Source organism: Oryctolagus cuniculus, chromosome 18 (assembly GCF_051225735.1).
Source record: "Oryctolagus cuniculus isolate XC-2025 breed Fujian yellow rabbit chromosome 18, ASM5122573v1, whole genome shotgun sequence".
Classification (NCBI taxonomy): Eukaryota; Metazoa; Chordata; class Mammalia; order Lagomorpha; family Leporidae; genus Oryctolagus; species Oryctolagus cuniculus.
Genome location: NC_142884.1, coordinates 50,894,939 through 50,918,021, shown reverse-complemented (window position 1 = coordinate 50,918,021; position 23,083 = coordinate 50,894,939). Strand labels below are relative to the sequence as shown.

At 49.9% G+C, this 23,083-nt stretch overlaps 2 protein-coding genes across 11 annotated transcripts in view; one reads left to right on the top strand and one right to left on the bottom strand.

The window, feature by feature from the left end:
- PSME3IP1 (proteasome activator subunit 3 interacting protein 1) overlaps positions 1–10,854 on the top strand; it is a 31,652-nt gene extending 20,798 nt beyond the window's left edge. For all 6 annotated transcript variants that reach the window (XM_051846805.3, XM_051846804.3, XM_070061957.2 and 3 more), the window contains 2 exons: positions 1,652–1,716; positions 9,897–10,854. In XM_051846805.3, the coding sequence (XP_051702765.1) occupies positions 1,652–1,716; positions 9,897–10,114 (283 nt within the window). In that variant the 3' untranslated portion in view covers positions 10,115–10,854. The remainder of the gene's footprint in view (positions 1–1,651; positions 1,717–9,896) is intronic.
- A 6,132-nt stretch (positions 10,855–16,986) lies between these two features.
- The window catches only part of CPNE2 (copine 2), a 41,917-nt gene continuing 35,820 nt past the window's right edge, over positions 16,987–23,083 (bottom strand). For 4 of the 5 annotated variants that reach the window (XM_051846794.3, XM_070061954.2, XM_051846797.3 and 1 more), the window contains 2 exons: positions 18,365–18,601; positions 16,987–17,439 (listed from right to left, as the gene is read on the bottom strand). In XM_051846794.3, the coding sequence (XP_051702754.1) occupies positions 17,332–17,439; positions 18,365–18,601 (345 nt within the window). In that variant the 3' untranslated portion in view covers positions 16,987–17,331. The remainder of the gene's footprint in view (positions 17,440–18,364; positions 18,602–23,083) is intronic. The other variant, XM_051846795.3, reaches the window with a different exon arrangement.

Genomic DNA, 23,083 nt, shown 5'->3' with positions numbered 1-23,083 from the left:
GCTACTCCCTTTCCGAATCCTGGAATGGCACCAGAGTGATTGAATATCATTATTTCAATCTGACGAACTAGAGACCGTGGGCAAAATAATGTTAAGTTTAAGTGCAGTCTATTAGGAAAATCAATGTAGTGTACTGGCAACCAGCCACATGTTTTGAAGGGAGTGTATTGATGCAGTCTTGTGGTTTGGCACCCTGTCCATCTGCTGCAGATGTTCCTAGGAACATTGCCTCCGTGGAAAAATGTCATCATGGTACAACGGCAGAGGGGAGGAGTATCAGTAGCCTGAAAGGGGCCCTCTTCCCAAACCATGAATTATTCCTTTCAGGCTCTTACATAAGCTTTCACACAAGGGCCAGTGTCTTCCATGATTTGAACCTGAGTCAGTTTTACTGGACTGTGCTGAGGAACGCTCTTCAAGTTGGCAGTTAGTTACCCCTCAGCAGTGCTCTTACTGATGGCAGCAGGATGGGTGTCAAAGCTATCTCCCGTGGGTGTTTTTTTTTTTTTACTCCAAGACTTATGTATTTGAAAGGCAGAGTTAGAGAGAGGAGAGACAGAGACCTTCCATCTGCTGGCTCACTTTCCCCAAATGGCTGCAATGACAGGGGCTAGGCCAGGCCCAAGCCAAGAGCTTCCGGGTCTCCTACATGGGTGCAGGGGCTCAAGGACCTGAGCCATCCTTTGCTGCTTTCCCAGGTGCACCAGCAGGGAGCTGGATCGTAAGTGGAGCAGCTGGGACTCAAACCAGTGCTCATATGGGATGCTGGTGCTGCAGGCTGTGGCTTTAACCTGGTATACTATGGTGCCGGATCCTCTCTTGATTTTAGATCACTTTTAGAAGGGACTCTATTAGCTTATGTGGTGATCTGCATATAGCCCCTTTTGAGTATTGAAGCTATCATTTATTGTTGTTTGCCATAGCAAAGTGATGAATTAGCCTTCTGGGGCAGGAGTTCCTAATCTACCCTGCCCTGGGTTTGTTGGAATCACCTGGAAGTTTGTTAATACTGTAGATCTGCAGCCTACACTAATTCTGGTCTGGGAAATTTGGAATGAGGTGTAGGAGTCTTTGTTTTTAAGGTTCCATGGCTGATTCTGATGCCCACTAAAGTCTGGAAGTTACTGGTGTGTATATGCTGTAAAGTGTAAAAATGAAAGGAGCGGTGGAGCAGCCACGACTTGGGATGGTGGCATTGCAGGCTGTGGCTTAACCCATTACGCCAGAACACCGCCCCTGAAGTACATTCTTTAGATGTTCTTCTGGTGAAAATCTTTAGGATGGCTCTCAGACTGTCTAGCGTGCCACTATAGATGTTTTCTTCAATCATTAATAACATAACTAAATTTTTGTCATTTGTGAAATCCATCTGTGGTTCTAATCAAGTTGAACAATAAAGAATAACAAGTTGAAGTGATGCTTGAAAATACAATGATTCTTTTTTGGATGTGTCAGGAATTTGAGTTGTCTTTGTAACTAATTGTATAATTGGAGGGAGATTAAGAACCCAAGCGAAGACTCTTCATTTCAGACCATCTAGCTCCTTTGGGCTACTTAAAGCCCATACAAGTGGTTATTAGAGCTCCTGACCCCATAAGCTTTGATCCATGCAGATTGGGCATAGTTCAAATCACCATGTTTTTTGTTATAGCTCAGAGAGTGGCAACAGTGTGAAAAGACTGAAACCAGACCCTGACCCAGATGACAAGAATCAAGGTGAGTGGCACCCTCGTTTGTTTTTTTACTCATAATTATAAGTATGAACCACAGGAAAGGGTTGGAAGGCATTGCATATGCAAATGTTTGTGTTTTTCTCTTCTTCGAGTGTGCCTACATAAATTTAACTATTTTATGTCAGGCTGGATTTATACCCAGGAGCATGTTAGCTGCCCTGCAAAGGTAATACGTTAGAAGTCAGTAGAGGTAATAAATGACGATTGTGTTTTCTCAGGAGTGGTCACAGAGCCCTGGTCATATCACTTCTGCTCACAAAGGGCTTTTCTATGTCTCCTATAATGTCAGGTTTCTTGATTTTACCTGGCTTGCTTCCATTGGGAGGTAGAATGCCTAGCTCCTTCTGATACTGGATTGGCTTAAGTCTAGAAGCCTAATACAGTCTCCAGGCGTACACTTTTTTTAGTGGTTACTTTTATGCATTCGTATCTGCTTCTGTATTAAGTGACATGAAGTTTTAAGACAAGGTGAATGTTCCTGACATAGGTTAGGGATGAGAAATTCAAGAGTGTTTGCAGTTCACCGCTGACTCCCTGTGGGATTCAGACTCTGAACTAAACTCAGTGGGTCATCTATAAAACAGGGCTTATATTTATTTCTGTCTCAGAAATATAATAGATGCTTTAAAAATGCATCTCAGAGCACCAGTGCTGGTAGGCTACTGCAGTAACTGATTCGCTCTAGAACCTACTTTTAAAAAGGAGAAGTAGTGAAGATTCTCTGTGTTACTCACATCCTTTTCTACTCAGTGCTCCTTTCCAGAGGGAAACCGAATTACACATTTCTTATATATCCATCTAGAGCTATCTTACGCATATGAAAGCAATTATTAATTTATTTTTTAAATTATTTATTTGAAAGAGCTATATATATAGAGAGAGGTCTTCTATCCACTGGTTCACTCCCCACATGGCCTTAATGGCCATAGCTGAGCTGATCAGAAGCCAGGAGCCAGGAGCTTCTTCCAGGTCTCCCATGCAGGTGCAGGGGCCCAAGGACTTGGGCCAACTTCTTCTGCTTTGCCAGGCCATAGCAGAGAGCTGGATCGGAAGTGGAGCAAGGGCCGGCGCTGTGGCGTAGCAGGTAAAGCTGCTGCCTGCAGTGCTGGCATCCCATATGGGTGCCAGTTCAAGTCCTGGCTGCTCCACTTTCGATCCAGCTCTCTGCTACTAGCGGCCTGGGAAAGCAGTAGAAGATGGCTCAAGTGCTTGGGCCCCTGCACCCACGTAGGAGACCCAGAAGAAGCTCCTGGCTCCTGGTTTTGGATCGGTGCAGTTCCAGCTGTTGTGGCCAATTGGGGAATGAACCAGAGGATGGAAGACCTCTCTGTGTAACTCTGACTTTCAAGTAAATAAGTAAATCTTTAAAAAAAAAAAAAAAAAAAAGAAGTGGAGCAGCCAGGACTTGAACTGGCGCCCTTATGGGATGCTGGCACTTCAGGTGGCGGCTTTACCCACTACACCACAGCACTGGCCCCACAATTATATGTTTTAAAAGCATTTCATGCGGCGCCGGCACACCGGGTTCTAGTCCCGGTCGGGGCGCCGGATTCTGTCCCGGTTGCCCCTCTTCCAGGCCAGCTCTCTGCTATGGCCAGGGAGTGCAGTGGAGGATGGCCCAGGTGCTTGGGCCCTGCACCCCATGGGAGACCAGGAAAAGCACCTGGATCCTGGCTCCTGCCATCGGATCAGCGCGGTGCGCCGGCTGCAGCGGCGGCCATTGGAGGGTGAACCAACGGCAAAGGAAGACCTTTCTCTCTGTCTCTCTCTCACTGTCCACTCTGCCTGTCAAAAAAAAAAAAAAAAAAAAAAAAAAAGCATTTCATGGGCCGGCGCCGCGGTTCACTAGGCTAATCCTCCGCCTTACAGCGCCGGCACACCGGGTTCTAGTCCCGGTCGGGGCGCCGGATTCTATCCCGGTTGCCCCTCTTCCAGGCCAGCTCTCTGGTGCAGTGGAGGATGGCCCAAGTGCTTGGGCCCTGCACCCCATGGGAGACCAGGAGAAGCACCTGGCTCCTGCCATCGGATCAGCGCCGTGCGCCGGCCGCAGCGCGCCAGCAGTGGCGGCCATTGGAGGATGAACCAACGGCAAAAAGAAAGACCTTTCTCTCTGTCTCTCTCTCTCACTGTCCACTCTGTCAAAAAAAAAAAAAAAAAAAAAAGAAGAAGCATTTCATTAGATATCTCTCTCTCTGTAACTCTGACTTTCAAGTAAATAGATAAATCTTTTTTTTTTAAAAGTACTTCATTGAGGCCAGCGTAGTAGGTAAAGCCACAGCCTGCAATGCTGGTTCCATATGGGTGCCAGTTTGCCTCTGCTTCCAATCCAGGTCCCCAGCTAATTGCCTGGGAAAGTAACAAAAGGTGGCCCAAATGTTTGGGCCCATGTAAAAGACCCACGTGAAGCTGCTGGTTCCAGATTTCCGCCTGGCCCACCCCTGGCTCTCGTGGCTATCTAGGGAGATAGAGATGGAAGATCTCTCTCTCTCTGTCTCTCCCTGTCTTTCTGTAACTCTGACTTTCAAATAAATAAAATTAGTTAAAACATTTCATTATGGATATAAGTTAAAGGATTTTTAAAGGTTGGGATAGTAGCATGATGCTCCCCTATCACAATTTTTTAAGAAGATGTATTTGTTATTTGAAAGGCAGAGTTACAGAGAGAGGGAGAGACAGAGATCTTAACCCACTGGTTCATTCCCCAAATGTCTGCAGCAGCCAGGCCTGGGTCAGGCTGACACCAGGAGCCTGGAACTACATCTGGGTCTCCCACATGGGTGGCATGGGGCCAGGCAATTGATTCATCTGCTGCTGCTTTCCCAGGTGCATTAGCAGGGCACTGGTTTGGATGTAGAGCAACAGGGACTCAAACTGGTGCTCACATGGGATGCCAACATCACAGGCAGCAGCTTAACCTGGTGTGCCACAATGTCAGCCCCTTCAACAAGTTTTACCACATGTCCAGTATTCATTTAAACTTCCCTAACTATAATATTTTGAAGCAAATCCAAGACATCATATCATTTCATTCATAGTTCTTCAAAGTGTCTCATTTTTTAAAAAATAAGTTCTTTTTTGTTTACCAATTGTGGTCCCACTATTATATCTAGAATAATGACAATAATTGCCAAATATTATACAATATCAAGTTAATATCTTCCCTAATTGTCCTAATTTTTGTTTTTCTAATGCATTTTGCTAGAGGCTGAATAATATTCATTGTATGACATACCACATTTTGTTTGTTCTTTTATCAGTTGATAGGCAGTAGAGTTGTTTCCACTTTTTGGCTACTATGAATCATGCTGCTGCGAACATTTGTGTACAAGTTTTTGTGTAAACAACTGTTTTCACTTCTGGGTGAAATCACCTAGGAGTGGAATTGTTGAGTCATTTGGTAACTTTTTGAGGAACTGGTAGAGTATTTAGCAAAGTAGCTGAATAATTTTTATATTACCTGTAGTATATAAGGATCTCAATTTCTTCACATCTTTACTAGCACTTGTTATTGTCTTTTTTATTATATCCATCGTGTGGGTGTGAAGTGGTATCACATTGTGGTTTTCGTTTGTGTTTCCCTAATGATGAACAATGCCAACCGGTGTGTACTTATTGTTTGTAAATCTTCTTTGGAGAAATCCTTAGGCTGTTTTAAGCTGGGTGGTCTTTATTGTTGACTTGTAAGAGTGTTTTATATGTTCTGGATACCAGACTACACATATCTGATATATGCTTTGCAAATATTTACTCTCACTCTGTGGTTTATTTTTCATTTTCTTGATAGTAGACTTTGGAGCATGAGAGCTTCTAATTTTGATGACATTCAGTTTATCCATTTCTTTCACTGGTTGCTTATGCTTTATGTGTTATATCTGGGAAACCATTGCCTGGTCCCTAGTCTTGAAGATTGACATCTATGCTTTCTTCAATGAGTTTTATAGTTTTAGCTTGTATATTTCAGTTTTTTATTCATTTTGAGTTAATTTTTGCGTGTGGCATAAGGTAGGGATCCAGTTTTGTTCTGTGGGGATATCTGGTTGGTCTAGCCCCATTTTTTGAAGACTATTCTTTCCTGCACTGAGTTGTAATGTCACCTTTTTCAAAAATCAGTTGACTGGGGGCCAGTGTGTGGTGTAGTGTGTAAAGCCACTGCCTGCGACACTGGTGTCCCATATGGGTATCATTTCCTATCCCAACTACTCCTGATCCAGCCTCCTGCTAATGGCCTGGGGAAAGCAGTAGAAGATGCTCCAGTGTTTGAGCCCCTTCCACCCATGTCGGAGAGCCAGATGAAGCTCCTGGCTTTGACTTGCCCCAGCCCTGACCGTTGTGGCTACCTGGAGAGTCAACTAGTGGGTGGAAGATCTTTTTTTTTTTTTTTTTTTTTTTTTTAAGATTTATTTATTTATTTGAAAAGCAGAATTACAGAGCGGCAGAGAAAGAGAGAGATCTTCCATCTGCTGGTTCACTCCCCAAATGGCTACAACAGCCAGAGCTGTGCAGATCTGAAGTCAGGAACCAGGAGCTTCTTCCAGGTCTTCCATGTGGGTACAGGGGCCCGAGCACTTGGGCCATCTTCTACTGCTTTCCCAGGCTTTAAGCAAAGTGCTGGGTCAGAAGAAGAGCAGCCAGGACACGGACCGTTGCCGACACCACAGGCAGAGGCTTAGCCTACTGAGCCACAGCGCCAGCCCCGCTAATGTGTCTTTTAATGCAAATTTAACCTGTAGATTTTCCTTCACTTTTTTTATCCTTTTATTTGTGAAGGAACTGGGTCTTTGTCCTATAAAACTTCCTGTACTCTAGATTTTATTCTATGTTTCTTTTCTTTTTTTAAGATTTATTTATTTATTTGAAAGGCAGAGTTATAGAGAGAGGAAAGACAGAGAGAAAGGTCTTCCATCTGCTGGTTCACTCCCCAAATGGCTACAATGACCAGGGTTGGGCCAGACCAAAGCCAGGAGCCTGGAACACCTTCTAGGCCTCCCATGTGAGTGGTAAGGGTTCTTTATACCCTGTGTTTGCCATAAAGTGATAATAAGATCTAGAAGCTTGATCAGTTTTTTTTTTCCTTTGGCAAGAATACTTTATACCTTGTTTTTTACTTGAGTATTTTTTTGAGTATTATTTGATATACTCTTGTATTTATTGCTTAATTTACTTGTTACTGTACCTTACGAATCATTACATAACTATACATGGCGAGATTCCTCATTCCTTTGTAAAGTCTGTGTTATATTCCATTTTTAAGAATATTCCATTGTATGCATATTTCATAGTATATTCATCTCAATTTTTGTTAATAAACATTTAGATTATTTCCATTCTTTTCCTATTCTGTTGTTTCAGTCATAACCTTGTACATGGATAATTTTTCATATGTACAAATATATCAGGTCAGGGGCTGGCACTTTGACTTAGCAAATAAAGGCTGTGCATCCCATATGGGTGCCGATTCGAGTCCCGGCTATTCTATTTCCAATCAGACTCTCTGCTATGGCCTGGGAAAGCAGTAGAAGATGACTCAAGGCCTTGAGCCCCTGCACCCATGTGGGAGACCCGGAAGAAGTTCCTGCTCCTGGCTTAGAATCGGCCCAGCCCCGGCTGTTGTGGCCATTTGGGGAGTGAACCAGTGGATGAATGACCTCTCTCTCTCTCTACCTCTGCCTCTGTAACTCTCTGCCTTTCAAATAAATAAATAAATCTTTAAAATTTTTTTTTTTAAAACAAATATATCAGGTTAAATACTTAGAAGTGGAATTGTTAGGTCAGAGAGGATACACATTTATAATTTAGACCAATGTTGCCAAATTGCCCTTCATAGAAGTTAGCCCAATTTTTACTTCAATAAATGTTCACTGATCTCTTTTTAACATATAGAAATCTTGCTAAATTGGTAGAATAGATAGTATCAATGTATACATATATGTGTGCACACACACATTATTCAACTTTGTAGGAATCTTAAATGTACTTTAGTTAGTAAACTAGTTGCCCTTGGGCTGGTACTTATTCCCTGATAGGAACTGTTTGAATGAAACTATGGAAAGCAAAACTGGTATGGTGGCTTTGAACTGTCCCAGGCAGACACATGTGTTTCAGAGCTGTTCTTTTTAGTTCCATATCCCTTCTTCCTGCATTCTTGTAGCAAAAGCTATGCAAGAAATGTCCTCCTTGCTGGGAGCCAAAGCCCCACAAGAAGAATGTCCCCTGAGGCTTCCTCCTGAGTCTGACCTCAGCAGGAGAATTGCTGGTTGGTTGCCCTAGAAGATGACTGTGATTTTGGTGGAGATTCCGGCTTTCCCCTGAAGACTCCTGAACTGAGCTTTGAGCAAAACCACTGAATGCACAAGTCAGTCCCGTATGCTCCCAAGTCATGCATCTGATCTTACACAGATTCTCTATTAGTACTTTTCTGTGTTAATTTGGTGTGACAGTGTGGGCCTGCAAAAGTAGAAGTTGGCAGGAAACTTCACCAAATGGATGGGATCAGAGGGCACCATTTTGTTCTCTTTGGATAGTTAACTGCATTTGGAATGAGATTTGTTAGAGTTGCAGTCTCTTTTCTTTGTTTAAACCTCAGTAATTGGGAGGTTTGATTGTTTTGCTTAAACTCTCTTGATGGCACTGTGGTCTAGATTCCTGGTTGCATTTCTATAGCTGGGTTCCATCCTTCACCTAGATCAGCTCTTGTTCTCTATAGAGAAATTTCTCTATAATTTTCTCTATAGGTACTCTGAAAATTCACCCTTTTCTTTCTAGGATGAACCCTTAAACTCAGTTCATCCTTGAAATACTGGATAAAATGAGGTACTTCATTGAACAGCTTTGCATAAATTAGTTTCTAAGTAACTTATCTATATATTCTTGAAAGGTAATAGAATACTGAAAGTATCATTTTATATGTGTTACATATTATTTTTAAGATTTATTTGAAAGATTACACAACCAGGCAGAGAGAGAGAGAGAGAGAGAGAGAGAGGTCTTCTATCTGCTGGCTTACTCCCCCAATTGGCCGCAACAGCTGGAGCTGTGCCAATCCAAAGCCAGGAGCCAGGAGCTTCTTCCAGGTTTCCCACGCGGGTACAGGGGCCCAAACACTTGGGCCATCTTTCACTGCTTTCCCAGGCGCATTAGCAGGGAGTTGGATCGGAAGAGCGGCAGCGGGGACTCAAACTGGCACCTATATGGGATGCTGGCACTGCAGGTGGCCGCTTTCCCTGCTACCCCACAGTGCCGGCCCCGGAGCATTATTTCTTGGTTGAGGTTTAGTTTAATGTTTTCTACTCTAAGTGGCCCCTACCCTTGCCAAGCCATTTGACTTCCTCACTTAGAGGAAAAACTTGGTGGAGCCGAATTCTTAACTTTTCCTTTAATCTTCAAGTTCTGGATTTTGTCTATTGAGACTTTCCATCTTTGGAGTGGCACAGTAACTAGGTTTTGGAGAAGGGAGAGCCCCAGCTACTTGGTAACATTCTGTGTGGTTTGAAAATGTGACCTGACTGACTTTAGTTCTCTTTGTTGTGAAAGAGGAACAGGACGGGAAAGCAAAGATGGTGTTTCATCAGTTTCTAAGTTGCTCAGCTCCTCCATTAGGGAACAGCAGCCCTTCTTAGTAAGGAACATTATTCTGCAGCCTTTGAAAATGTGTCTGTGCTAGCTGGCACTGGTCAATAAGTATGGATGATGTAGTACGCTGAGAAGTGGAATAGAATTGTTAATGTTGCCTGTAGTATCTCTGAAGCTGGCTTCCTTTCTGCTGTTGAGTGTGCGGAAACTTTTGTCTCTCCCCTTATCTATTTCCTGCCTTGTGAGTAAGTAAAGATGATATGGACCTGAGTCTCACTTGTAATACCATGACTGTGTGAGTGTGGGGAACTTGTTCTCCTCAGAGTGATGGAGAACAGAGAGGGTGACAGGCTGTGGTCAAGAGAGAGCTTTAGAATTCCAACTTCGGCTCATCACCTGGAGAAGTCATTTCACCTCCTGGAACCTCACTTCCTCAGTTCCCCTTGAGTAAAATGAGGATGACAACTGCACAGGGTGGGTTTGAGGCTTCCATGGGCATCCGTGGGTAAAGCTCTTGGCATGGGGCCTAGCCCTGAGATGTATATGTTAAGCTGTGGCCAAGGATGATGGAGTAACAATCCTTCCTCTTTGCAGAGGCCTCGTCCTGTGTGTCTCTCGGAAGCACTTCCCTGAGCGGCCCCTCCATCCACTGCCCCTCTGCAGCAGTCTGTATCGGCATCCTCCCGGGCCTGGGCGCCTACTCGGGGAGCAGCGACTCTGAGTCCAGCTCAGACAGCGAAGGCACCATCAACGCCACTGGGAAGATCGTCTCCTCCATCTTCCGAACCAACACCTTCCTCGAGGCCCCCTAGCTCCTCTGCGCTTAGCACAGGGAGCTCCTCCCCACAAGTAGTTGGACTGGTCATCCTACCTGCAGGCATTGTCTCCCTCCAAAAACTCCCTCGTCTGCTTCCTGTACACACCACGACATTTTTAACCTACCCTAAAAATGTGCCAGAATCCACTTGTGGCCCGAATTATGTTTGGTTTCTCTTTTCTACCCCTGTGCAGGTGACCAGACCTGCCCTGCTGCCCCTTCCCTCACTGATGGGGTCGGGCGAGGGCAGAGCTCAGCAGAAATTCCTGGGAGAACTGGTCACCAGCTGGCTTGCAAAGAGCTTGGGTTTTATCACTTTGTTGTCTTCCTTTCCCAACAGCACAAAGAAGTAAGGGCAGTAACTGGACAGGTCTTACTTACCCTATTGTATTACATCTATTGTAGATGAACACATTGTTTGGTTCTGCTTCCTTTTGGAGCAAGTGGGCAGGAGCAGTGACCCAGGTGAGGAAATGGAGCTCACCTGGCTGATGGTAAAGGTGATCCCGTGCGCCTGCGGGGCTGACCGTAGCCCTCGGCGTTCCTCCTGAGGCTTTTCTTACTCTTGGGCATTCTTTCTCCTTTCTCCATCCAGTCCCTCTTGGGGCGGGGTGGGGCGGGGGGGACTGTTAAGAAGAAAGCTGCCATCTTCTACTCAGACCTTTCTCTGCCTGGCAAGTTACTTTGTTTTTGTTTTTGTTTTTGAAATAAAGGATTTTAGTTTAAGATCCTAAACCTTAGAGAAACAAACATAAGCCTTATTTAATCATGGCAGGAAATCAGAAGTGCTGCTGGTAGATAATGAAGAAATGATGTGTTTCTGGCAGCTTCTGGTATCCTCATATTGCAGACTAGTGGGACACGCCTGAATATTATGACTGTACTCTGAACACTGTTTAATGCATATTATAGTTGTGGCTTTTAACTGTGGAGGCTGTTTCTAGCCTAAAGGTGCTTCCCAGAGCCTTGTTTTCTCTGCTGCTCCTCCTGCTCCTCCCTTGCCAAACAGCAGCCCAGAGACTGTGAGCAGTCAAGAATTAGAAGTACTGCTCCCCCTCTGTCTCGACGGGCAATGGGCTCATCTTTTTGGGAGGGAGGCAGAGAGGGAGAGGACATATGGAAGCCTCGAGGACCAAGGTAGATACGAACTTTAAAAACATCTGTGTACTCCTCTGCTTCAGAAGAATGAGCCCACACTGTACTTTCTTCTCCTTGGTTCTTAACACCCATTGTTTCTATGTTTTGGGGTGTGAGACTGAGCGAGACACACACAGAATGTGTTGACTCTGTGATGCCGGCAGGCATAGAAGCTGTTTAGTTTTAATGTGGGCAGAGAGGCCTCTGGATCGGATCCAACCCACTCCTTTTCCCCTTCCAATGCAGTGACACCCTGGTGCCCATTGGCAGATGGTGACTTCCCTTCACTCATAACTGATGCCTTGTGAATTCTTCCTCCTTTTCAGAACTACTCTGCTAATTGTTCTTGACTGTCAGTACAGGCACGTCAGCTCCATCCTACAAACAAGACATTTAGGTAAAACTGTGTAGGCACCTTGTGCTTCTCTGCTTCATTGTTCCTGTGATTGTGCTGTCACTGTTACAGCACGTACCCAAAGCAAGCTCACATCATCTCAGGAGGCAGGCCAAGGAATCAAAGTCACCGTCTTTATGTGGTCTGACTTGTAAGAGGCCGTTACTGTACCTCGCGGCCTCAGCGGCCTTGATACTGTAAGAAGTTGACAGAGGGTTACAGGGATTAAAAACATTCATTGACTTGAAAGCTAACAAGCCTGTTAGAGAATGAAATCTCACTTTCCCTGTACTGTATCTCGTGCTTCCAGCTCTGCCCACTTCTCAGAGCTAGTGTGTGTTGGGATGCTTGACATCTTTAGACCGATTCTGTGCTCTTGGTATCGGGAGCTGTGGAGAGTCACTGGGGATCATTTCATGATAATCCATTGCTCTCATTAGCTGAGACCCGTGGGGCTGAAATACCGCTTCTGGGTAAGCAGTTGCTAGCTAAGCACAGGCTGGTCTGACTGACAGAGGAAGCAGCCTTGGGAAGTATCCCATGTAGACCTTGTGGTTCAAACCCAAAGAATAGACTAAACAGAATGTGGCACAGTCCACTCTCCATGTCTGGAGGTATCTCCATGTTTGGGTGTTCAACTGACCATGGACCAAAAACGTTAACAGAGTTGTGTCTGACCTGGACACGTAGGCTTTTTCCTTGTCATTATCCCCTAAGCAATACAGTATGACATCTTACTGCTTAAACATTTATGCAGTGTTAGGTAGAGAGGATTTAAAATGTATAGGAGGGTATGTGCAGGTTCTGTTCACATACTGTGCCTTCTTATAGAAGGGACTTGGGCATCCACTGGGGCTTTAGAACCAATGTCCCAAGAGATGAAAGTTCTCGCACCTTAATAATTGGGATTTGACAACTAATAAGGAGGGATAAAAACAGTTTAGGGTGGGTTTTACATTTTACTGAATGGTGGTGTTCTTACGAGTCAGACCACGGGAAGGAGAAAGCTCAGTGGAATCCCGCCTGCTCTCTCTGGGGAGGATTGTCTGTGTCACCGGTGCCTTTCCAGCTCTGCTGGCCATTTACCTTGGTGTGTGTCACCTGCCTGGGGGTGGGGGGTGGGGCAGGTTGGGGTGTGTGTGAAATTTAAAACATCCACTTTCCTTTCTGTATAAAGGTTAATGTGAAGGGGCACAAAAGGGTACCTGACTACCTGTTTATGACTGCCTGCCTTGGGACCTTGGACCCAGAGAGGAGAGCTGGCTCCCTCTGGGGGCTTCCACTTTTCTCAGGAGCATTCTAGCGTGGGAGTGAGGAACGCCTGATTAGGAGTGACATGGGTTCATCCCTTGCATCCTCATTTCATCCCCAGCTCGTGAGTTCCTCCCTACTGACCACCTCCTTCCCACCAAGAGGGAGGCCTCATCTGCCCGTGACCTTTCCCTGGCTGCTGCTGCCGCTGCTTGGGAACTCAGCCCGGTTCCGCATTCTGTGGTCTCCCTTAGTGGTTCTGGGCTTGCAGCCAGGCCTTTACTAGCTGTGTCAGGTGAGCAAGGTCCCTAACCTCTCTGGGCTTCGCTGGCCTCCTTGGTAACTCGGGAGAGCACTCACTTTCTAGGGAGGGTCAAAGATAGCCCAGATTAGGTGCCTGGTGTGGCACCTGGGACACTGCTAGGTAAGCAGTGTCAGCTTTTTTTTTTTTTTAAGATTTATTTATTTTATTTGAAAGGTAGAGTAACAGAGAGAGAGAGGTCTTCCATCCGCTGGTTCACTTCCCAGATGGCCACGATATCCAGAGCTGCACCAATCTGAAACCGGGAGCTAAGAGCTTCTGGGTTTCCCATGTGGGTGCAGGGACCCAAGCATTTGGGCCATCTTCCATTGATTTCCCATAGCAGGGAGCTGGATCAGAAGAGGAGCAGCTGAGACTCAAACCAGCACCCATATGGGTTGCTGGCACTGCAGGCAACGGCTTTACCTGCTACGCCACAGCGCTGGCCCCCATCAGTACTCCTACTCAGCCTCCCCTCACCCTGTTTCTGAGCAGGGTGTCCAAAGCTGCTGAGTGCTGATTTATACAGGTTTGTCCCCTCCACTGACATTTCTCAGTTGCAGCCAGAGCCCTGGCATGACAGAGGGTCAGATCTGGCCTCCACCAGCTTCTGCTGCGTGCATGGCTCTTAGCTAAACGAGATTCACTCAGGCACACCCGGTTCCTTGGCTTGGGCGTCCTAGCCGTGGGTATGCAGCTCAGCTGTCATCTCAAGCCCCTGCAGAAAAACAAAAAGGAGAGCTCCGTGGTGACGTACGATCATTTGGACTTATTTTCTTGGTTTGCTGGTATTCCCAGCCCACTTACACATAACAGGATGGAACGCAAGATCTGCTCAGTGGGAGGCTAGAATCTTGGCAACACTTTGTAGTCACAGGTTGAACATAAGAAGCCAGTTGCACATTCATGCCTTGGTGACGCTGGCAAGGGCTGGCATTTTGCTCCCTTATCTGCTGGAGCAACGGTGGAGTAGGGAAGGGAGTCGCATAGCAAATAACAGGCAGAACGTGGTCCCAGCATGAGAGATCTGTGGAGGAGACAGGCAGCAAACCCCGAGACAAGCCTTCATGAGCTTTAACACAGGCTCGCATCTGTCGGTCATGCACGCCGGTCATCCTTTGTGTTGCCTGCGTTCATCAGTCTGCACTGAGAGCCTGCAGAGTAGGAGGGGCCTTCAAAAATTAATGGAAAATACGCCTTCATTGCATATGTCCAGCAACTTTTTGAACCTCCCTCCTGTGTGCCACAGTTTGGGGCATTTGTACACTCTTTTTGCGGACTGCAGGGTCTTTGATCTTGAAAAACAAGTCCTGTGAAGCAGCCCTTTACATTTAAAGAGGAAACGAAAACTCATGGTGGTTCAGTGACGAGCCTGAGGTTGCACAGCTGGATGAGGACTAGAACCTGAGCCTTTCACTCATAAGCCTAGCTTTCTGTGGTTTCAACAGAACTGTTTTTTTTTTTTTTTAAAGATTTTACTTATTTATTTGAAGAGCAGAGTTAGAGACGGGAGATTTTCCATCCACTGGTTCACTCCCATATGGCTGCAACAGTCAGGGCTGGGCCAGTTCAAAGCCAGGAGTTTCTTTTAGATCTCCCACATGGATGCAATGTCCCAAGTACTTGGTTCATCTGCTGCTTTTCCCAGGCCATTAACAGAGTGCTGGATTGGAAGCGGAGCAGCCGGTACCTGAATTGGCATCCACGTGGGCTACTGGTGCTACAACTGGCGGCTTAACCTGCTTCAACACAGCCCCGGCCCCTCAATGAAACTTTAGACACCAGTGTCCATACTGCAGTGGGGGATTGAGGGATGAGGGGTCTGTCTGGTCAGATCCCCAAGCTCACCTTTCATTCTGCCATCTGTGTAAGAACCAAGTGGCAGCAGCCAGGCTTGGATTCTTGTTTTAACATCATTCGGTCTTGCCTTTAGGTAGGCACAGCCCTTCCCCCTGTGAACTGATGCCAGCAGGAATAAAGGGCCTGCTTGACTTGCCCACCTAGTCTCGGGCACAGACAGCGGCAGGCAGCAGAGAGGGCTGAGTCTGCCCCCACAGGAAGCCTGGCAGCGGGGACGGCAGCCACACCTGAGGCAGGTGGTGTGTGCAGGCATTTGGGATTTGCAAGCAGGGACTCTGCCTTAATGCCCAGTAGACATCAGTCTCATCAGTTTGTCCAGCCTGGTAAGCTGCTCCCATGGGAAGTTGTAAGGGAGAAGTGGCACCCCGGTACACCCATCCCCAGGGGCTGGGAGGAGGCTGCCGCCTAGAGAGGCCTCCAGTGGCACAACAGATTCTCCCAGGCTGGGGTGGGCACAAAATTACCAGGATGGGATATCCTTCAAATTCACCTCCACTTGCAAATGAGAGGGTAAGCAATCTTGTGGTGATGTTCCAACTAACACCCGCTCTTGCAGCGGGCACCAGCAAATGAGCTGCAGTTGGCCAGATGTGCTAGTGCTGGTGTTCCATCTGCACTGCCAGCCTGGGGCCAGGGTGTGGTGCCTTCCTGAAGGACTGTTGCCAAATCAGGGCAAGAGGGGTCCTGCGGCGCTCACGTGAGAAGTGAAGGAGCCCGTGAAGGGCACTTAGCTGACTCTCGATGTCCGCACACCGAGCAGAGGTGTTAGGAGGAGGGTGTCTCTTGCTCACTCCCAGCAGATCAGGCGGCTCCTGAGGTTACTGGGCTCCTGGAGGTGGGAATCTGCCTGGGGTTGCCCAGTTCTAGCGGGCCACTAGTAGGGAGAGCAGATGGGGACAGTGGGCTTTCCAGTTACTGGGGTGCAGAGGGACCCCTCGTAGAGGCAAGGGAAGGTGCTTGAGGCAGTGGATCAAGCGTGGGCCCAGGTGTCAGCCAGACTCTGATCTGAGTTCTGGCCCCACCTCCAGTAGACTGGACGCGCTTCTCTGTTTACTTCCTTATCTCTGAAATGGTCGTGGGCAGGGGCTACTGGAAGATTCAACAGTGTGTACAGTGCTTAGGAGAAATGCTTGGTGGTGGTGGTTGCACAGTGTGTGTTAAAGGGGCTGATGAACTCCAAGGAGGAAAGGGGAGAGAGGAATGCAATGTGGAAGGAGGGAAATGGGAGATGGGCTGGGATCTGAGACTGGTTCCCTGGCTGCCTTCGTGGAGTTGGACTTGAGCCTGGAACATGTGGTTGTAGAAACAGCAGGGACAGAGGCAGCCCTGTCTAGGCTCCTGAGGCCAAAAAGGCTTTCACACACTGCTGGGACCACAACGGCTGGGAGACCTGAAGGAGGTCTGCAAATGGGTGGCAGCAGCTGCTGTCCAGCTGTGGGGTGGGAAGGCACAGGACAGAGGAAGAAGTGGCAGGGAGATTGGAGGGGGTGTGGTGTTGGCTGGACCCGTACACTGTGCCTCCCAGAAACACTGTGGGGTCAGTGCATTCTGTTCATCCACAGATACCAGGTGTGTACACTGCCAAGCTCTGGGCCCGTTTCACAGACGTCATCACTGTCCACATGGAACCCAGATCCCAAGCGGAACTGTTTAGACCAACGTCTCAGGCGTGCTGGCGGGGAAGGGCACTGTCCTGTTCATTTCCTTTCCCAGATGGGTGAGCCCGTCATGTCCCAGCTGAGAAAGGAGCTGACATGAGGATGTCCGAGACTCCTTTATTACCCTGAGTATAGCAAACGGATCACAGTCACAGTGTTCAAAAGCAAAACAAAACAGAGCAGGGATTGGGCACCGACTGCGACACCAAGTATGCACCAGGGACGTATTCCTTTCCATCTGCAGCTAGTTACTTGGAAAAAGCCAGTTGTGATTGTAAAAATTTTATTCTCTTTAATAACAATAATAACCGCACTAAAATTATACAAAGTACATTCAATACTTAAAGAATGGCAGGGGTGGGGAGAGGAGGCAAGGAAGACAGTTTGGCCTGAAAGCGTCATCAGTTGACTCCAACAAAGGAGGCCCAGCTGGGCTGGGGAAGTTGGGGGTGGAGGTCCAGTTGTAAAAAATGAAACAGTGGATGGGCTTTAAAAGGCCACCCGCAAGGTTGCAGGGCCAGTGCATGCTCCTGGGGCTGGGCGGGGCAGGGGGGGGGGGAGGCGGGAGGCGGGAGGTTCGGCGGCCGCATGCTGCTACCGGGCACTGGCGCTCAGGCGGGCTCCGAGTTGGTGGGGGGCAGGTTTTTATGCTTGAAATACTGTACAACTTGCTGGGGCAGCTCTGCCAGCACAGCTTTGGCCAAAGTCTCTTTTGCTGCCTGCAGGGCCGAGGGTAGGGTGGGCAGGAGAGAGAATAAGGATTAACGCGGGCACAGAAGCTGTGAGCGACCCCATCCCAGACAGTTGTTACAGCAGGTGTCCATGCAGGACATTAGGGCTGAAGGCCAGGGCCATGGGGCTGTCTAAAACCAGCTCTGCTCACCCCAGTCCATGCATGAAATCTACCACTAAGCAGCTCCTTTCCCTTTGTTAAGTCTAACTTCCACCTGAGCACTTGTGATTCCTGGGAGTGACATTTTATTTGAATTTGTCTGTGGGAGGCTTTTAGGGGAAAGACAGTGGAGGCGAGCTGTGCAGCCTACTCATCTGTCTGGCACACACATCCAAAGCACCTTCTTGGCCCGTATAAACGGGCCGTGACTGGTCCACTGCCAGGTGGCCAGCCAGAGGCCAGGCACGTGGAGGGGCTCAGTCATGGTCCCCTGTGAGAAGTGGTGACCGACGCCCAGCGTTTGTCCTCAGGGGGCTAATGCTCCAGGGAAAGAATGGAGCCATCGCAGGCAGACCCGGAGGATACGGGCAGAGACGTGAGGCCCTGCGCTCGGTTCTTGCCCAGGCTGCCTCCCGGGATCTGTGCTCTTCCAGCTGCAGGAGGTGGTGCTCAGGCCCCAGTGTGGCAGCGCAGGGGTGGCATCCAAGAGACTGGGCCCTGCAAGCCGAACCCAGGCTCCTTGTGGGCAGACCTGGGGTCCCTGCAAATAAGGCCAGGCTACCAGTTCTCCTACAGAGGGCTCTAGGGAAAGGAGGCTGACCTAATATCAAATGGTAGCCCTCAGGGGTACAGTCACTGGAGCCGAGGGTGGAAGAGGTTAGCACTGGGCCAGACAACCCCAAGATTTTCATCTTCACCTCTGGTTGCTAGGGTGATGTAACTGCCCCTCCCCAGCCTGGGCCCACACTCACGTTGCGAAATTCTCGAAAGGGCACGAACTGCACAATGTCCCGGGCTGCCTCCTCCCCTGTGTGGGAGCGCAGCCGGTGGCTGTCCCCGTCCAGGAACTCCATGGCAGCGAAGTCCGCGTTGCCCACGCCCACGATGATGATGGACATGGGCAGCTTGGAAGCCTGCACCACGGCGTGCCGCGTCTCCTCCATGTCGCTGATGACACCGTCTGTGATGATGAGCAGGATGAAGTACTGCTGCGGAGGGGTGGGGGGAGGGGTCAGCCAGGGGTCAGCGGAGCCTCAGACCCCTGCTCCCTCCCTCCTCCTCCCAGCACCCAAACCCTTTGGATGCCGCTGCAGCCGAATCCCAGCCACTGGGAAGCACAGTGCTCTCCTTCTGCCCTATGTGCCATCCTAGACGCCCCTGTTGAGGAGTCTGGGAGTCGCAGATGCAAGGTCTGGCATTGCCGGCTGCTACACTGTAGGATCAGCAACTGACTGAACTCACGGTGCCTCAGTTTCTTCATCTGTGAAGTGAGACTTGCCACACACCTATCTCAATGACATGCCCGACAGTGGCAGTGGCTCCATCAGCTGCCTTCCCGATAGCTAAGACTCCCCTTCTGGGGATACCTGTGGTCCACTTGTCCCCTAACTCAGCCCCAGTATCTGCAACGCCCTGCAGGAACCGAGAGCCAGGGCCCCTGGGAGTGAGGGACTGTGTTGGGCAACAAGCGGCCTTGGGTGCCCCCAGATGTGGCTGTGAACATCACACAGAGGATGGCGGGAAAGGTGCTTGCTATGGAGTGGTCTCTCGATGCCAGGAACCATGCCCAGGAGGAAGTCTTGGTTTGGTACTGCTGCGTCTTTAACGTCCCTCGAACAATTGCTCACCTCCTTCATCGAGAGTGAGAGAAGGCAGAGAGCTGGGCACTTCGGGAGGCAGTGGCCTCTGGCCAGACTCCAGGACCAGCGAAGAGTGTTTATTTTTATTGTTACCCTCTGCTTATGGCAAGTGATACTGAGTCTTCATTTCCAGTGGGATAGAAAGTTACTTTGTAAATTACTTAAGCACAAAAACACAGAATGATTGGTGTGGGAGATGTGTGAACAAGTTCAGACTGAAGAGGGGAGAGGGCGGTGCATGAAGACGGGAGAGCCCATGGACGACCCGCAGGCAGAGGGCCCAGGACCTCGGCGTCAACTTCATTCTGTCCTCACACCCTTGGGTTCATTCTGGAAACTGTTTTCCCCATCCAGGAAGTAAACAGGAAAGCCTTGGGATCCTAATATTCGCTGCCTTCTGCTCTGATCCTTTTTGCTGCCAGAAAAGGAACCTGGGGCCGGACTAGTGAAGACTGTGGAGCTGAGGAGGGCAGAACTGAGCCAGGCTCCTGGTCAGCACTTGGCCACCTTTTCATCCAGCCAAGCCGTTTGCTCCTTGGGAAACTTGCAGAGACTACAGTCTCACAGACTGTGGAGGGTGAGCCCTGGGGAGATGTGGACCCTGTCATTGTCAACCTAGCTCTAGGCAGCAGTAGTCCAGCTCTTGTACTGTGCCTTTAAGAGACCGATCTCTTGGCTGGGGATACCTGTTGCCATGGAGATGGCAGCCTGAATCCTACAGTGGAGGGCCGCTGCTGCCAGCCCCCCATCTCCAGCTCTGGGGGGCATCGTAAGCCCATCAGACCCTGTCCCTGCACAGCCCACCACCGTTCTAGGGCCCCCGCCCCAGGTCCTCTAGCCCCAGCTCCATCCTGCCGGGGAGAGTCCAGGACAGTGTTTCTGGGGCACTAAGAGGCCTGGCAATGAGGAAAGGAAGGAATGCTCGCCCTGGGTCTGACGCCACTCAGTGGGTGGGACTTGTCTCCAAGCCCCTTCCAGCTTCCACGTGCAGGCCTCCACCTGCCTCCCTACGCGGCCCCCTGGGCTCTCCCGTTTCAATCAGCCATGCGCCTGGATTAGGAGGCGCGGAGGGCTCAGGCCTGGGCCTCCCTCTTAGCTGTGCAGCCTTCCTCCCCACGGAGGTCACCAGGCGCCAACAGAGAGGTGAGGAGTCCACGGCGACAGGGCAGCAGTGTCCACACAGACATGCCCTGTGGGACCCTCCCTTTTAGAGAGGACAGGACAGCTTCAGAGAGGTTCAGTGTCTCCTGAAGGCTCCACAGACCACAGACGGCCCAGATTCAAACCGAAGTCTGGCCGACCGCACGGCGGGGCTCTCCATGACGCCCGGACGCTTCGGTGGCCCGTCAGCATCTCTCCAGCCACGAGGCCTGGCAGGAGGCAGCGTTCCTCTTGTCCAGCACCCCAGTGCCTGAACGTTCAGGACAGAGTGAGGCCTGGGGCTCTGGCACTGGACTTGAGCCCTCACTCCCACGTGCAGCCATAATGTTTGGGGTCCGTGTGCCTGGCCTCAGCTCCCACCCAGCCAGCCTGTGAGTCAGTGTGCAGCCTGGGCCAGCCTTGGCAGTGGAAATATAAAGGCAAAAAAACAACTCCTGGGCTCCTCACCTAGCCTGGGCAGAGCCACAGTTGTCCAGGAGCCTCAAAGGCCTGTTACAGCCCCAGGGGTCCACAGCCCCACCCCTAAGACAGGTTGGAGGGGGTGGGAGGGAGGGGGCAGGCGTGGTGGGCTGGGATAGACACCCCCAGCATTGCCACCTCCATGCTCTCCTGGTTTCATTCCTTGTGCTCTGTGTACCCCTTCCTGGCCACAGCTCCACGACCCTGACTCTTCTGTCCCAGGCAGAAGGTTCTCCCTGCCAGAAACTGTGTCGCTGCTGGGAGCACTCCCCGCGACACTCCTCTGTCCACACAGCGAGCACTCCAGGCAGTCCCTTGTTCGCATGCAGGTGCACACACGTGTGCACACACACACACACACACACACACTGCACCTCCCAGGCCCATGCTCGGGTCTCCGTGCCAGAAACAGCCATTTGCTGTCAGGCTGAATCCCACATTCCAAGGACGGAGAGGCTCTCTTCTTGCCCAGAGGTCCTCCGGGTTTCTAGAACTGTCAATTGTTACTTCCCCTAATGGATTTAGCATGTGATTCAATTGATAAGAAACTGACTTGACCAGGACAGCTCCAGGCTGCCTGGGGGAAGCTGTACTTACTCCGTAGCTTATTTGTGAGAAGTTGGCTGCAAGGGCCCTGTGGGTGGAGGTGGTGGGGAAACCCTGGATGCCGGCGGCTTTCCAGCTCTCCCTCCACTGGGACACCAGATGCCAAGGTAACAAACCAGGAATGGGATGAGAAGAGCAAGGCCCAGGACTTACGGGCCAAGCAGAGGGATGATGAAGGCCCTTGACAGTGCCAGATCCCATCCAAACCTGCTTTATGCCCTCCTGGGGCTCCCCGCAGCCCTCAAGAGAAAAATCCAGATCCTCGATGGCTTCCCAAGCCTCATCTGCCCCCCTCACCCTCCTACAACGTCCATCTCCCTTCACTCGCGCCACCCACCAGGCTTCCGGGCTTTTGCCGAGGCTGTGCCCTCTGCCTGGGACCCTCCAGGCACACACATCCTTTATCAGGCTAACTCGTAAGCTTCTTCCACACTTCAGCTTGGAGTCACTTTTCCCGGAAGCCTCTCTGATCTCCCCCTGGGCCAGCTGCCACCTTGATGATCCTGTACTCCCATCGTAGGTTCAATCACATTGCACCACGGCTGGTGCCTGCCGGCCTGGCTCCCCAGCAGCCTGCAGGCTCGGGGAAGGCAGAGGCTGTTTCTTGCTCATCATCGTCTCCCCAGTGCTAGGCAGAACTATGCTCGGTAAAGACGTGTTGAGTGAATGAATGGGAGAGTGCAGGCCTGCCTAGAGAGACTCTTCCACCACCTGCTCTCCGTTTCCTGTACGTGGGTGTGCCTGTGTGTGCATATGTCTGGGGACAAGGAGGGTGCCGCCACACCAAACACTCCCCCAAAACCAAAAAAACAACTGAACAAAAGCATCACGCAATCTGCAAATGACTTCCTTTTGCATTGGGCCTCTATGTGCTCAGCATCAGCAAACGCCAGCCCAAGAGGTGTCCCCGGAAGACTGAGCCACCAGGGAAGCCCTTGCTGTGTGCCGGGCACTGGGCTGAATGATTTCTGCATCCATCTAGGTAAGTCCTCACAGTGCTTCTAGAAGGCAGGTGTTGTTTACATGATCTCAGAGAGCTTAAGCTACCTGCCCTGGGTCGCACAGCCACGAAGTGAGGGAGCTGGGATTGGAACACAAGACCTCGAGGCTGAATCGTTAGGCAGTCCCATCCCCCTCCTCTGGTGCACGCTGAGACCAGGGATGGTGTAAGGCAAGGGGTGCAGAATGGCTGTAGCTACCCTTGGACATCAGAGCGGGAGGGGCCTAGAGATCCCCTGACCCCACTCCTGCAGCCCAGAAATGTTTGGAAATCGCTCAGGGTCACACAGCCTGGGTGGGCCACAGAGCTTACCAAGGACAAGGGAGCCAGAGGCTGCCCACCCCCTACCCCACCGTCCAGGCCAGGAGGACCAGGTGAAGACAAACGTGTCCAGAGAACCAGAACTAGATGTCCCTTGCTTGGGCTTCAAGTCCTTTTTTCAGAGAACATGTAAGCACACAGGTTTGGCTCCAGGCCTGGGGTCCAGCAGGCAGGGCCCACCTGTCCCCAGGACCCCATCTCCTGCCTGGTCTTGCCCCTGGTTCAGCAGACACAGCAGGTCAAAGAGCCCTGGCAGGAACTCAGTGCTGGGCTGCATTCCTCCT